We start from the raw sequence: 15,038 nt of genomic DNA on the forward strand, positions 1-15,038 counted from the left end.
TTATTAATAACTTAATATTAACCTGCCAAGTGCAAATAGTTTGCAGCTAATTGAGGTTCTAGAGAAGTATTCAAAAACTGATCTGTGTTTCTCTTTTTAGGTTCTCCTTTCATTAATGCCATTATTCATAAAGGGTTTGATGAGCGACATGCATACATAGGAGGAATGTTTGGTGCTGGGATTTATTTTGCTGAAAACTCCTCCAAAAGCAACCAATATGTTTATGGGATTGGAGGAGGCACAGGCTGCCCCACACACAAAGACCGGTCATGCTACATATGTCACAGGTGAGCATCTTGCCTTTGTGATTGCTGTCCTCGGGTCATGAGGCCGGTTAGTTCCTCAGGCTCTGCAGAAGTCACAGCTTATCCTCGGTGTTACTCATAGTGAATCACACAGGTTTGGGGTTGGATAGGAATAGCTGATCAGCCTCTACCCTAATAGGAGAAATGACAGCAGAGCTAATAGCAGGGCCGGTAAGAACCAGATACATGTGAGCCAGTCATAGGTTACGATGAAACTCCCTCCATCTTGACTTTCTCCCGGGGCTTCCCTTGCCTTGCTTCAAATTCAGAAAAAGAAGAGGTTGAGAATTATTTCTGTTGAAGAACCTCTAGCTTTAGACACGTTTGAACTAAGACACACAACTTCTGTAAACAAGTTGAATCTTTGTTTCTGATGTTGCTAGCAGTGCTTTAAGGCAGGATATATAATTGGCCTTGAGAAGTCCAATTTCAGAATATTAACTTTTGATTTAATAGTAATAAGCAAATGAATGTTAGCTTTTTAAATGGAATTTTAAAACTCAAATTCAAGAGAATAACAGTATGCTCTCCAAATTCAGTGAAAAAAATACCATTCTCTTCTGTGCCATTGGAAAAAATACAAAAGAATTGTACATTACAAAGATTGCAGTTGATTGTATTTTTCTTTAAATTAACCAGAGGGAAAGTCAGGTTACTTAGAGATCTTGTAATTCAGGGGAAACCCCAAAAAGACCCAGATAGCCTCGAAATTCGTTATGGTTGTTGACCTTAAAACTTCCTGTTCCCGTTACTTTATGAAAATCTTACAACCATCAGCAGTTCTAGGATGGATGCGGTATGTCCAGAAGGAACCTTCTTTCTAGTAAGGCCGCTGTGGTTAATAACACACAAAAGTTCCCATGGATATGTAACATGCAAAACTCTTTTGTTGCAGACCTATCCTAAATAAGCAATAAAAGTGAACCTAGATGAAGATTAACAGTTGCCCACTACAATTAGACACATAAGTTTATGTCTTAGCCAGGATTTCCTAGGAAACAGAGCCTGAAGCAAAAGCTTATGTGCTAGCGCTTTCTTGGCAAGTGTAGTACCAGGGAAGCAGGAATGAGGGCACAAAAAGAAGTGAGGTGGAGAAGGAGGCGAGCAAAGACAGTGAGGTGCCTCAGTGAGTTGGCCTGTTCGTAACAAGTGCAGTCGGTTGCTCAGTCCGTGAGACATCTTCAGAGAGGCTGTGTGAATTGCCAACTCTCAGAGTAATACCTTGTGGGAGACCAGAGCTGAATTTACCTGCGGCTCCTGTCTGGCACTGGTCACAGTTTGCCCCACAGGGCATTGGTATCCCCCCCGTTTGGGGCTGCTGCGTCTGCAGAAGGCAGCACAATGCACAAGGCTAGCCAGTGAGCAAGCAGAAGCCAGTACTCTCCACCTGCCGGTCCGCTGCCCGCAGCCTCATGGGCCGGTCCTGCATCTTCTCCCACCCCCGCAGCAACTGGGGAGCTCGGGGGCAGGAAGCAGAAGGCAGGAGGCAAGGGCCTGTCAGGTTAAGCTCTGTGTGACATACGGACTGGGAGTAGTCATGGCGGTAGGCCCAGCTGAGCGAGCAGGGTGCAGTGACACCATAGGGCTGCCATCATATGGAGATGGGGCTCAGACACTTCCCTCTAATGTAGATCAATTGGGGGGGTGCCTGGCTGGCTCAGTTGGTTAAGCATCCGACTCTTAATTTCCATTCAGGTCATGATCTCAGGGTCATGAGATCAAGCCCCATGTTGGGCTCCTCGCTGAGCATGGAGCCTGCTGAAGATTCTCTCTGCTCCCCCTCCTCCACCCCCCTGCTTACATGTGCGTGCACTCTCTCGCTCTCTCTTAAAACAAAAACAAAAAAATCTTTTCCTCTGGGACCTACAGGAGAATTCAGCTGATACCAAGCCAGCACTCCACAGAGTCATCAGTAAGATCATGCTAAAAAAGCCGGCCCAGGCAGGACCCAGTTATACAGGGTCTGGCACAATTTTGACTCATAGTATCTCTTATTAGTTATAATGCAAAGATCATTCTCTATTACTAAAAACAAACTATTTGAATAATAACTCTTTTACACATTTAACAGTATGATCAATCTCACTGAATAGTTAAAATGTTTGTTGTTTATATTAAAGGTTTACAAACTTTGATTTTAAAGGGCCACATAAGAAATATTTTAGGCTTTTCAGGCCACCCTGTCACAGTGACTGACCTTGGCCCTTGTAGTGCAAAAGCAGCCACAGAAGACACAACGAATGTGTGGCTGCATTCCAATAAAATTTTATTTACAAAACCAGGTGGCAGACTAGGGTTCACCCATAGGCCATCGTTTCTCAACCCCTAGTTTATATAATACACTTTCTTCCCGATCAGTGTCTCTTGTCCTCTGTAACAGTTAACATCTTCCCCAGTTGGTGTTTCACCCAGGTAAGATGATTTCCAGCCATACATTTAAGCTAAGCATTTTTGTATATGATCCACTTTTATTATTATTTATCGTGCCCTGGTTTTTACTTCTTAGTAATGAGTAAACCCCATCTTGATTTCAGATGCCACTGCCATCTGTGTATTTGCTTCCGTCTCTCCCCGTTCATCCTCATAACTCAGTTTTTTGCTAGGATTTCTCTTCTCCCACTAGTCAGAACTTGCCAGGTATTTTCTGTCGTGGATTCTGTAATCACACCAAAACTACTGTAATCTAACTATTGAGCCAGCTGTTTATGGTAAATCGGGATATCAAAGCCCATCCCATCCCATCCCTACTCAAATGCGAAAGTGACATTTTAAATTAGCTTGCTTGTATTAAATATTTTTTAGAAAATCAAGAAACCTAACAGTTCTATCACTCTAAGATTTAATACTTCCTTCAAAGCATTGCTTTTCTTTTTTCTTTAGGCAAATGCTTTTCTGTAGAGTGACCCTTGGAAAATCCTTTCTGCAGTTCAGCACCATGAAAATGGCTCATGCCCCTCCAGGACATCACTCAGTGATTGGGAGACCAAGTGTGAATGGGCTGGCATATGCTGAATATGTCATCTACAGAGGCGAGCAGGTATGATATGCATGAAATCAGCATAACCGGGCTACTAAACATGTCAGTGCAGAGAGCAAAGGGTAGCTTCCGATTAAGGAATTTTCTTTATGGATGTACTCGCCACAGGCTGGTCACATGAGTTGAATCTCTATTTCTGATCATGGCACTTAACACAGAACAGTAGCTTTCTGAGTTGTAAAGCTGTAGTATATTAAATTTCTGCCCACTGCTTGAGGCTCCAAAGTAAAATTGTCAACAAGCAGGAAGACTTTCTATCCTTTTTCAACCCAGCCCTTAACTCTCACAGTACTGCTAAATGCCTATCGATTTATCTAAAACAAAGCTCAGTTTGTCTGAATTTAATTGAATTTCAAATGGCTACCTTAACTACTCTGATGGAGAATTGGGGGGGCGGCGGAAAAAGGAGAAAGCAGGAATTAATTAAGTACAAGTAACGTATGAAAACAATATTTTATATGCCATCAGTCCTGGGCCAGGTTAAGGTATGGAGTAGCCGTAGGAAAGGTACGCGAATCCTGAACTGCATTTAGTAGATGTGTTGATTGTGGTGCTCCGGGCAAAGCAATGAAACTCCTTTAGGTGTATTGTAGGATTGAGCAAATGAGTAAATGTGTTGATGTTTGACTCGGGAGCTGGGATTCTCATGGTGGAAGAAGGGACATACAAATCTGCAATGGGGGGATGGTAAGAATGACTGTAGAGATGGACTGAAATTGGAGGTATTGATAGGAACTCATCATTTCTAATATGTGTATGTATGTTTGTGCACTTGTAAATACATGTGTATATAAAGGCATGTGTATGAGTGTATGTAGGCACATGTGTGTATGTGCTAATATGCGTATGTATGTTTGTGCACTTGTAAATACATGTGTATAAAGGCATGTGTATGCGTGTATGTAGGCACATGTATGTATATGAGCATAGATATGCGCACTGTCTCCTGAAAGCAAGGAAACCCTAATAGCAGTGAGCACACCTAGACCTAGGTCTTGGTCTCTAATACTATTCCCCACCAAAAGAAACCCAGGCTCTTTGGAGAAACAGCTCATTCCAGGGCTGAAGCAGAATAGGAGCAAGGTGAGCCTGGAACATCCTCAAAGTAATGAAGTACTCAAACAATGCCAGAAAGTAATGAAGTACTCAAAAAAAGTGTGGGGGGGGGGGGCACATCACAAGGACACAGAGCCAGCAAGAAGGGGCTCCCACTGGCCAAATCTGGAACAGTTTGAACACCAAAATAAATACAGTAATAAATTTTAAACTGCTGGGAAAAAATAGGAGTTCATGATTCTATAATGATAACAAATAGATAAAGAAATCAAGGAAGGGTCAAGGAAGACTTTTGCTTATAGTAGAAAGCCAAGGGCAGATGAATAGATGTGGAGGGAGTACTAGATTTGGAAAATCATCATCTTGGGACCATTGTGACAAGAATCATAAATGGATGCTAGATCTAGGAGATGATTTTGATTTAAAAAAGGATATTTGCATGGTCGTCTTATTAACTGCAAAGGAGAAGAAAACAGTAATTATACATTGAAGAAGGGGCAATGCCTTGACCAGATGATCAAAATTAACATCATCAATAAGGGACAGATAGAAATAGTGTGTGCCTCAGATATGATATTCTCAGAAGGGCACAACATTGTCTATGCAGTATGCCAGCCAAAAATGCATAACCTGGTCTAATCAAAGTGAGGACTGTTCTGTTAAAAAAAAATGTGAGAAGACTGGATTCTCCAGAAATGTCAATATAATAAGACAGAGAAAGGCTTTAAAAACTTGCCAGATTAAATGAAGCCCAAGAGACAGGACAACTAACTTAAGGTCCTGCCCCCCCCAGTTGGATCCGGTATTGGAAGAGAAACAACATTATTAAATTGACTGAGAACATTGGAATATGAATGATAGGTATTATATTAAAGTATTATATCAACATAAAATTATAATGTATAATTACACTTTTTGTACTTTTTATTCTTGCTGAGACACCCCTTAGGAGGGACTTATCTTTAATGGATCATAATAATAATGTTAATAGTAATAACTTATACCTATTAGATTCTTACTATGCCAAACCTGTGTTGAGGTATATTCCCTCTAAATCTACTTTGTTGAGAGTTTTTATCATGAATGGATGTTGTACTTTGTCAAATGATTTTTCTGCATCTATTGAAATGATCATATGGTTTTTATCCTTTCTCTTACTGATGTGATGTACCATGTTGATTGGTTTACAAATACTGAACCACCCTTGCAACCCAGGAGTAATTCCCATTTGATGGTGATGAATGACTTTTTTAAATGTATTGTTGGATTCAGTTTACTAGTAGTTTGTTGTATTTATTTTATTTTGTAGATTCCATATATAAGTGAAATCATATGGTATTTGTCTTTCTCTGTCTGACTCACTTCACTTAGCAGATACCCTCTAAAGCCATCCACATTGTCACAAATGGCAAGATCTTTTTTTAATGGCTGAGTAATATTCCATTGTGTATGTATATACATCACACTTTCTTTATCCATTCCTCTATCAATGGACACTTAGGTTGCTTCAGTCTTGGCTACTGTAAATAATGCTGCAATGAAGATAGATGTTCATGTATCTTTTTAAAGTCTAGTTTTTTTATCCTTCATTACTTTTTATTATCTTACTCCATATCTATATGCAGTAATTTGTAAGTCAGCATTCAGCAAAGTATTTTTGGGCCCCAAAACACTTACCTCACCAAAGCATACAAGTTTCCAGCCACAGACCACTCTGAAGTACTGCATCTAGTTGTATCATTATGTTATATTTCGGGTTGAAGAATTCTTCTGTAGTGTACATGGTTTTAAGGGTGGTTGTTTTTTTTTGCCCCCCACCCAGTTGTCTTGGTAGTGACTTCCTCTAAGAAATATTCTTTCCACTCCAAATATGGAGCCTTTCATTTTACATACTGCAAGAAAAAGAAGCTAAAGAGAAAGAGAATAAATGGGGTGGAGAGTCTCAGTCTGAACCATTATGTTACCTGTGAAAGTTGCCTTTTATTAGTCACCTTTTAAAAATGATCTCCAAACTGTTCCCTCTAAGTTACGGGTGACTCAGCAAGCCTCACCCTTCCTCCTTCTAGCTCAGCGAGTTATATTTGGGAGTAATTAATTTAAAATCGGTTCAGCCAAATTACTCTTCACTTAACAAACTTCTATTAAATATATGCTATGTGACAGCACTGTGTCAGGTGAGGTGGAAAAGAGAGATTTTCTCCTGCCTTTAACGGCATGTGCATGAAGGATGAACGCAGTACTTTAGAGTACTCAGAGTGGAAATAACATTACAACAGTTCTCTAGATTATGGGGTCTAGACATGTTTCTCTGCAAGATATAGGTGTATCTTGTGTGTGTGTGTGTGTGTTGTTTAGGCACCTATTAATTGGCTGGCCTTCGCAGGCTCTTGGGTGTGTGTAGAATATTGATGAGGATCAACAGCCTCTGAGACTTCCACTTAATACTGTACCTGCCAAAGGAGTGATGTGTTTTTCTTCCGGCCCTTTGCAGGCATACCCAGAGTATCTCATCACATACCAGATCATGAAGCCAGAAGCTCCGGCACAAAGCGCCACAGCCGCCGAGCAGAAGACCTAGTGAATGCCCACTGGGAAAGGCCACATCGGATTTAAACTTGGGACTGGATTACAGGGGATCGTTTCCAACAAAATCAATATTCCGTAAATCCCTGACAGCCTAGAAAGATGCTGTCTGTCTTTTATAAAGCATTGCTATAGTGATGAATAGAGTATGAGTAACTGATACATACTCAACTGCTACTGTTCTCTTTGAGGAAATGTTTACAGGGGCGGCCTTTTACCATATCTCAGGCTCATTTGCGTTGCAACTGTCCATTTCTAAAACAAGATTGCTTTGATCTAGGCTTGGAAATGGAAAAAAGAAAAAAAAGAAAAAAAACACAACCAATACTTTCCCAAATTTCACACTTCACACACTACATTTGCTTTGTTCTGTATGGCACGTGTATGTAACAAATGTACACATATGATAGGCTCATTTTTAATTTTTTCTAAACCTGCATCATTGTCTTTTTTTTTTCTTTTTTTCTTTTCATTTGTTTGTTTGTTTACTTTGAAAATGAGCCGGAGCCTTCTCAAGGATATTTTGCACAAAGTCACACAGACTAAAATCATTAGCGATTCAACCCAAGCTTCTGGCTGAGCAAGACTTAGTTTCCCCCTTTTTTTCCACTTGGATTCCTTTTGTATCCATACTTCTTATCATTGTAAATTGGGACGGGAAGGAAAAACATCACATTTTAGTTTCCTTTCATGAATTGGCCAGTCTTGGCAGGGAAAGGCACAAAGGTCAACCTGACTGAGGAGCTCCCAAGTTCAGAGAAGTCCGAGCCACTGAGGGCCCATTGCTCCTCCGGATCGCAGCCTGCCCCGGAGGCGTTCAGGACGGTGCCAGAGACCCCAGGAGAGCATGGCCAGGGAAAGGTTGGAGTGATGTTTCCGGTGCTCATGAAACACCACAACACGGGGGGAGGCCTGAGATCGGGGCGGGGCGGGGGGGAGCAGCGCTGAGATGAGCAGGGAGCATGTGGTTCCCTGAGACCACAGCAGGAAAGGCTGTCAGGGCCTGCCCAGAAAGTACTTCTCTTCACTTCAGCCCAACCACCGGGTAATCGCCCCCCAACATTAGCTGCCTTATTGCCAATTCGGCGGAATTATTGTACTTCATTGGAATCACAATAATCTTTATTGTTTTCTCCAGTTTAGAAAGCTAGGAGTCAAATCCTCTTTAGTAAGTAGATATGCAAGAACTTTTGTGTTTACTCCAGATTTGGGGTTTATTTGGAGTGAGGTGTTTCAAATAGTTTCTGTAGGTCCCGGCACTACATTTTCAAACCATTTCTTCCAACTTCTTAACAGACAAGGAGAACAAAAACTGAAACCAAAGCTCTTTCAGTTATTTTTGTAAAGGAAGGTGGAGAAATACTATACTGTTTCTTCAGGAAATTGCTACTTTGTTTTGCGTGTTTTAATCATTTGCCCGGTGCACACTGAGGCTTGTAAAAGATGATCCATTACACATCTCACACTTACCCTTTGCACCTTAACTGAGCAGCAAATTGACTGCATTAACTTGTTTACTTTGACATGCTGTGCATCTACTCAGCTTTGAAGCAAAAGTAACAGAAATGCCGTTTAAAAAAAAAAAAGGAAAAACAGCTGATGCAAACTTGCCATTTCAACTTAAAAGTTCCGAAAACTAATTTGTGTTTTAATGCAGGCTGATTAAGCCATGACCTCATTTAATCTCCTAAAGGAAAACAAAATGGTGACATGCAAAAATTCTGGAATAGGCTCTTAAAATATACATTTAGCTTTCTTTTTGGCTTGAGTCCAACACTAGAACTAGGCATCGGGAACTAGTTTGAGTTTTATAGCAGAATCTTGCATGGGTCCTCAACATGAAATCAAGAATTAGCCTCAGTTGTTGCTTCTATTGAAGTTTTAGTGACCCAAGCTGGGTGTTTGTGTCTTGGCTACTTGTGTAATAGCTCTAGAATTCCACACGAAGCTTCAGAGTTTCATACTTGTTAAGAGGGCTTTTTTCCCTCCTTCCCTTCTTTTTTTTGCTGTGTGTAACAATGGGTTGAAGGAATGGCATCTGTATAGTTTTCAGTAGCTGTGAAAGTGTATATTACTCGCCTCCCCACTTAGATATAGTTTAAAACAGTAAACACAGCTGTGATTTTTAGTTCAGTAAAAGGGTGGATATGGGATAGATATCAAAGCTTTATAGCTTTATTAAAAAGATTTAAGCCACTATTCGACTGTGGTTATATGTTGTTTCCATCATACTAACTAGATTAATGGATGTTTTAAACTTCAGCCTTACACTTGAGAAGTTAAACTGTGGTTCAGTATTTAAACTGCCAGTGTTACGTGTCTGATGTTCTGGGTGCCAAGTAAAGGTACTGTGTAAGGAAGACATTTGCAGTGCTTCTTGTCTGTAATGATTCGAGTGTATAGTAGTTATTGAAAGAATGTGTATATATTATTCATCTGCTAAAGAGAATGGGTTAATTGATATTTCACAGGAGCCAAATACATTTTTTCAGAACTTGAAAACCAAAGGTCATCATGAGTGCCGGCAAGTTAGCAAAAGTTGATTACATTTGGAACTTCCATCTATAACAGTGTGAAAAACCCTTTGGAATATAAAAGCATGGCATTAACTTAGGCCCAAATCCATTTAGTTTCTTGTATATGCACTATATAGGAGCACTAGCAAGTTGAGGAGTTCCAATAGGGCCTCCCCTGAAATGGCCCGTGTGTTTCCCAAACCAAATGGAGAGAGAACCTGGACACCTCCACCAGCTTTCCTACAGTTCTAAAATCAAATCATCTAGACCTGATGGTTCCCGTGTACCGGGTATTGCCACCTGGGTTCTTGAGTCATAAATTAAGCATAAGTTAAGTGCTCTGGGCCAGACGCTTTCTCCAGGCACTTGGCCTCCTTCCCTTTTCCCCAGGTTGCTAGTCTGGAATTATGATTAGCTCCAGTAGTTACCTTTGACCCCAGTCATTTTCCTCCTTTCTTCATCTTGAATCTTGCAAAAGGAGACCGTACCTCTGTTTCCATGTCACAACCAGAACCGGATTAGGCCTCATGTGCTCTGCTCTGAAGATTCTGCCAATTTGCTAACAAATGACAGCATGGAAACCAGAGTTTTACTTCTATGCAAAAATGACAGCAGTACAGCCAGGATTCTTAGTTACCTTCTCCTTCTTGGAATTTGGAATTTCTAGCTTCCCAGTAACATAAATAGAATAAATAATATTAGGATGTTTTCCTGACAGCGTCCTTGTGATCCTTGACCTTGATGTCAGCGGCTAGACTAATTTTTACCCTTTGCTCTCAGAATAGCAAAGTGCATTGATATGTACAGAGAAATGCCTGAAGAGGGCAAATAAAGTAATACAGACTAATACTTTTGTTATTATAGTCTTTATACAAAAAATAAGACTTTGGTGTGCGCTCCAAGAGCAGGAGAATGCAATTAAGTCGCCTCGGTTTTTCTTTATTTCAGTACATCCACCAGCTGCACAGGGTTATTGGCCATCACTCACCCCCCCCCCTCCCCGCAACACGTGCGTTCTTCGGATTCCCGCAAACAGCCTTGCAAACAGAAATGGGGTGTGTTTCCAAGCACCTTGCCTCCATTGTGGCCAGAACCCACTTGTATGGTAATGTGTGATAAGCAGCCTTCTTGCTGTGACTTTTGTTGGGCAGTTATCTTCCATAGAGCTATAGACTTTAGTCATTCAGGGAACACTCGAAACTGACATTAAGATAGGGTTTCAGGTGTCAGAAATTTCATTGAAAAGACTAACCTGAAACTTGTCCAATGTCAAATCAGTGACAGAAAAATGAAAAGAAAGTTAATTGTGAAGATAATATTTGAGCTTTGGTTGGACATTTCTAGCATATGACTTAGGAAATGCTTTTTTAAAAAACCACCCTAAAAAGTAAGGCGTCTTCAGATACCTTGTGCATTCTGAAATCAATAGACAATTAAATGTTTCTTCTTAAGATAGCCTTAACTATGGTGGAAATTTTTTAACCTTTTATAGCCTACTAAATAAAAACTTGTAATTCCATTTCTTAGTGTTTGAAAGGTGTCAGTGAGTCGGGTGCATCTCCATGTAGGTCACACCCGTGAAGCTGATTTGAAGAGGGTCTTGTTTCATAAGTAATGCTCCCTTACATGCCAAGGAGCGGATCTAATCAGTCTCTCCCGATTTCTCTGTCTGAAATTCCTCAGCTACCAGATATTCTGATTTAAAGAAATGCTAGCAAGATCTCCAAACCTAGTCAGTGTTGTGGGGGCGGGGGCGACACCGCAGCATCTCATGAAGATACCATGTGGGATCTCAGTGTGACCCAACCTGTATTTTAATCATTTTAAATTATAAGCCGTGGCTCTGAGTAAAGGGCAGTAGGAAGCTCCAGGTTTTATACCCTCTAAGACCAAACCCGCTTGTGGTATGACCAGTTTTATACATCTGCCAGGGGGCCCTGCCTCCTTTGAAAAACATTCACACCGCCCAGATGATTGCATTTGGACTCTTCCTTCATTCACATTTTCTATTCTGCTCTACACTTTTCACACCCACCCACTCATCTTTTCCAACAGATTTCTAATGCTCCGTGATACAGATTGTTTTGCTACTTTTTACCTGTCTCCACATTTCTGCAGGCAGCCCTGAGAACCCTTTGTTGATTCAGAGTGTTTGCAAAGAAATGCAGTTAAACTCTGGTAGTGGGGTGTCTCACACACACTCCCATGCCACTCCCCAAGGTTCAGGATGAGAAGCCAGAAAACACAACAGTAAAAACGGAACCAAAATCTGTGAGGCTAAGAGCTGCGACCTAGAAGATGACCTTGACCCTTTAACCATTGTATTCATTACACAAAATATTTAAACTCTTCATGTGCATATAATACCTGCTTCTGCTTCCATTGTTTCAAGCTCATTGGTCTTTGTGGTAGTTGTATTTGTCTTTGATAGCTACAAACTGAAAAGGTACTTTTATCAACAAGGTTTCTCAAAAACATTTACAAAACCAGCTTTGAGGAAATCTAGAATGTTTCCTGGCAACAGCATTTGGAGTAGTAATCGTATTTTCCCATTGTGATGTTGGTCTGTGTGAGTAACCATCTTAGTGACTCTTTGGTTCGTTATTGGTGTTGTTTTTATTTTTAGTCTCGGTGTGACCCACCAGTGGCAGGGGGTCCCAATCCCCTCCCTTTGCTTTTTTGCATTTGTCTTGTTTGTAGGATTGCCAGATAAAATACAAGACACCCAGTTACATTTGAATTTTGGATAAATAATTTGTTAGCTTAAGTATGTTTCATGCATTTTTTGGCATATATTAACGGTAAGAAAAAAAGTTACTCGTTATTTATCTGAAATTCAAATTTAACTGAGCATCCTGGCTTTTTGCTTTGTTTTATTTTGTTTTACTAAATCTGGCAACCCTATCAATTTGGTCATGGGAAATCGCTCACAGCATGTAAATCCTTCTAGTCATCACTGTCTTTCACGTGGAATGGAAGACCTTTTTTCCCTCGCCCTCTGCTTTCCAAAAGAGGGCGTCAAGGAACTTCACCTGCCTGCATGGTGGGTTTCTATTTAAGACATCTTTATGATTATATTTAACCTGTAATTGTGCTTTGGCTAAATGTCTAACAGTCCTTGTAACTGTTTAATAGTCAATAAAAGCATTTTTAAAGTATACTGTGTCTGGATAGCAGTCAGCTCTGAAGTGTCTTCATTTCCCTGTTTGTTCATTTCAGCCTGAGCAACATTAACACGACTGACCTACAACTGTCAGAATACAAATACCGACTGTCCCTCTCCTCTTCCTACTGAGATCTGTGCCGGCAGTGCCCTATCCGCACCTCTCGGCTCGCAGGGCAGTTAGCCAAGTACAGCTGGAGAAGCACAGGCTCCTTCCAGAAATAGCTCTACATAAATAAAAATTTGTTAAAAAATAGAAATCGCTCCGAAACGAAAGGGCGTGGCTCTAGTGAGCCATGCCGGCTCCCAGGGCAGTTCGGAGGCCCTGCACGGACTCCGTGCCTCCTCCGTTCCCAGCACAAGACCTCCCTCATGCACAGCGCCTGGCTCCTAGCACAAAGGACGTTGTTTCCTTTTCTTCCATTCTCCTTTCTCTGGGCCTAGTGACTCATTAGGTAGCAAATCGGGAGCTAGAATTTCATCCATAACTTCTTTGCCAGAGGGAGTGTCAGAGTCACAAGGAGAGAATTAAGTACTTGAAAGCATGCTAATAACCCTACAAATAACAATACCTATCACTGAGTCCTTATTGTTAGGATTGAGTTGGACATTTAGGTAGGCAGGCCACAGTCCCTAACAAAAGATGGGAGTCAGGACAGGTAAAATAAAACAGTAAGTTTTGCAGCTTAGGACCGCACTAGCATTCTGCTTTGCAGCCTTTGCAGAAAGACTTTCTGCAAAATGTCCTAAAATAAGGCAATGAACCACAAAGCATTTGTCACTATCGCAGGCAAGGAGCGGTTAAGACATAAGCCCCGCAATATCGGCAGAAAAGACCATTCCACACATGGACATTAACCTAAAAGGTACACAGATATGTGACCAAAGCCCAGTTTGACACAACTCAGCACACGCTGATTGCTTAAGAAAGTTCCACAAAAGAGCTCATAAAAACCCCTAAACTTAGAAACTCTGGGGGCAACCCTCTCGGGCACCCTCCCTCTCCAGGAGCTTTATACTCTTGCTCAATAAACTTTGCTTTGCTGCCCACCACGCTTCATCTGGTCCACCTCTTCATTCTTCGAAGCAACTGGACCAAGAACCGCGGGCACTAGAGGCAGAGAATTCCTGAAACATGATGATGAACCAGGTACTCTGTATATACATTATCAATAATCCCAACATCCCACAAAGTAGGAATTTTAACCCCCATTTTACAGATAAAGAAACAGACTCAAAGAGGTGAAACAATTTAAATAATTTATGTCCCAGAATTCTTTCCAATATAGACTTTGGCACCTATTGCTAGGCACCAAACCTGACTGCATCTGAAGTTTTCAAGTTTCCATGTTTAAATGGGCATGAGAACCCCAGAGCAGTGACTCTACTCCATGGTTTTATATCATCAGTGTCTCGTGGGAAGATCAGATTCTAAATGCCGTTAGACTCGGGTTTTCTCTGTGGTTATTGCCGGCGTTAGAAAACAGAAATTATAGATTGTCTTTTAAATATCTCTTTCTGATAATTCTTTATTCGTGTATAGAAATACATCTGATTTCTGTATGCTAATTTTGTATCCCGGGATTTTACTGAATTCATTTATTCTAACGGTTTTTTGGCAGGGTCTTGCACAATGACTTTTTAAAATTCAACACCAAAGGCATGATCCACAAAAGAAAGAAAACTGATAGGCTAAACTTCATTAAAATAAAAAAATTTCTGTGAAAGACACTGTGGAGAGATGAGAAGACAAGCCACAGCCTGGGAGAAAATATTTGCAAAAGACACATCTGATAAAGTACTGCTATCCAAAATATACAAAGTTCTTAAAAACCCAGTATTAAGGGGCACCTGGGTGGCTCAGTCATTAAGAGGCTGCCTTTGGCTCAGATCATGATCCCAGGGTCCTGGGATGGAGCCCCGCATCGGGCTCCCTGCTCAGGGGGGAGCCTGCTTCTCCCTCTCCCACTCCCCCTGCTTGTGTTCCCTCTCTCGCTGTGTCTCTCTCTGTCAAATAAATAAAACCTTAAAAAAAAAAAACAAAAAACCCAGTATTAAGAAATCAAGCAAGCGGAATAAAAATAGGCCAAAGGTCTGAACAGACACCTCACCGTAGGAGAGAAACAACAAGCAAGCATATGAAAAGATGTTCACAGAACATCTGTGGTGATGAGGTGAATGCAAACTAAAATCACAATGAGAAAGCGTTACACACCTGTTAGAATGGCCAAAATCCCAAATGCTGGTGCGAATACAGAGCAACAGGAACGCTCCTTCATTGCTGGGGGGGAGTGCAAAACAGGACAGCCGCTTTCAAAGACAGTTCGGCAAGTTACTTACGTGCTCATAACCATACAATCCAGCAATTGTACTCCTTG

The 15,038-nt window shown here is 41.0% G+C and overlaps 1 protein-coding gene across 1 annotated transcript in view; it reads left to right on the forward strand.

Annotated features, from left to right (window-relative positions):
• The window catches only part of TNKS (tankyrase), a 207,403-nt gene extending 194,748 nt beyond the window's left edge, over window positions 1-12,655 (forward strand). The window contains exons 25-27 of the mRNA XM_025885956.2: window positions 101-287; window positions 3,186-3,342; window positions 6,890-12,655. Coding sequence (XP_025741741.1) covers window positions 101-287; window positions 3,186-3,342; window positions 6,890-6,976 — 431 coding nt within the window. The 3' untranslated portion in view covers window positions 6,977-12,655. The remainder of the gene's footprint in view (window positions 1-100; window positions 288-3,185; window positions 3,343-6,889) is intronic.
• The last annotated feature ends 2,383 nt before the right edge of the window (window positions 12,656-15,038 follow it).

Source organism: Callorhinus ursinus, unplaced genomic scaffold (genome assembly GCF_003265705.2).
Source record: "Callorhinus ursinus isolate GAN/ISIS: 27379988/994484 unplaced genomic scaffold, GSC_fseal_2.0 scaffold17, whole genome shotgun sequence".
In the NCBI taxonomy this organism is placed as follows: Eukaryota; Metazoa; Chordata; class Mammalia; order Carnivora; family Otariidae; genus Callorhinus; species Callorhinus ursinus.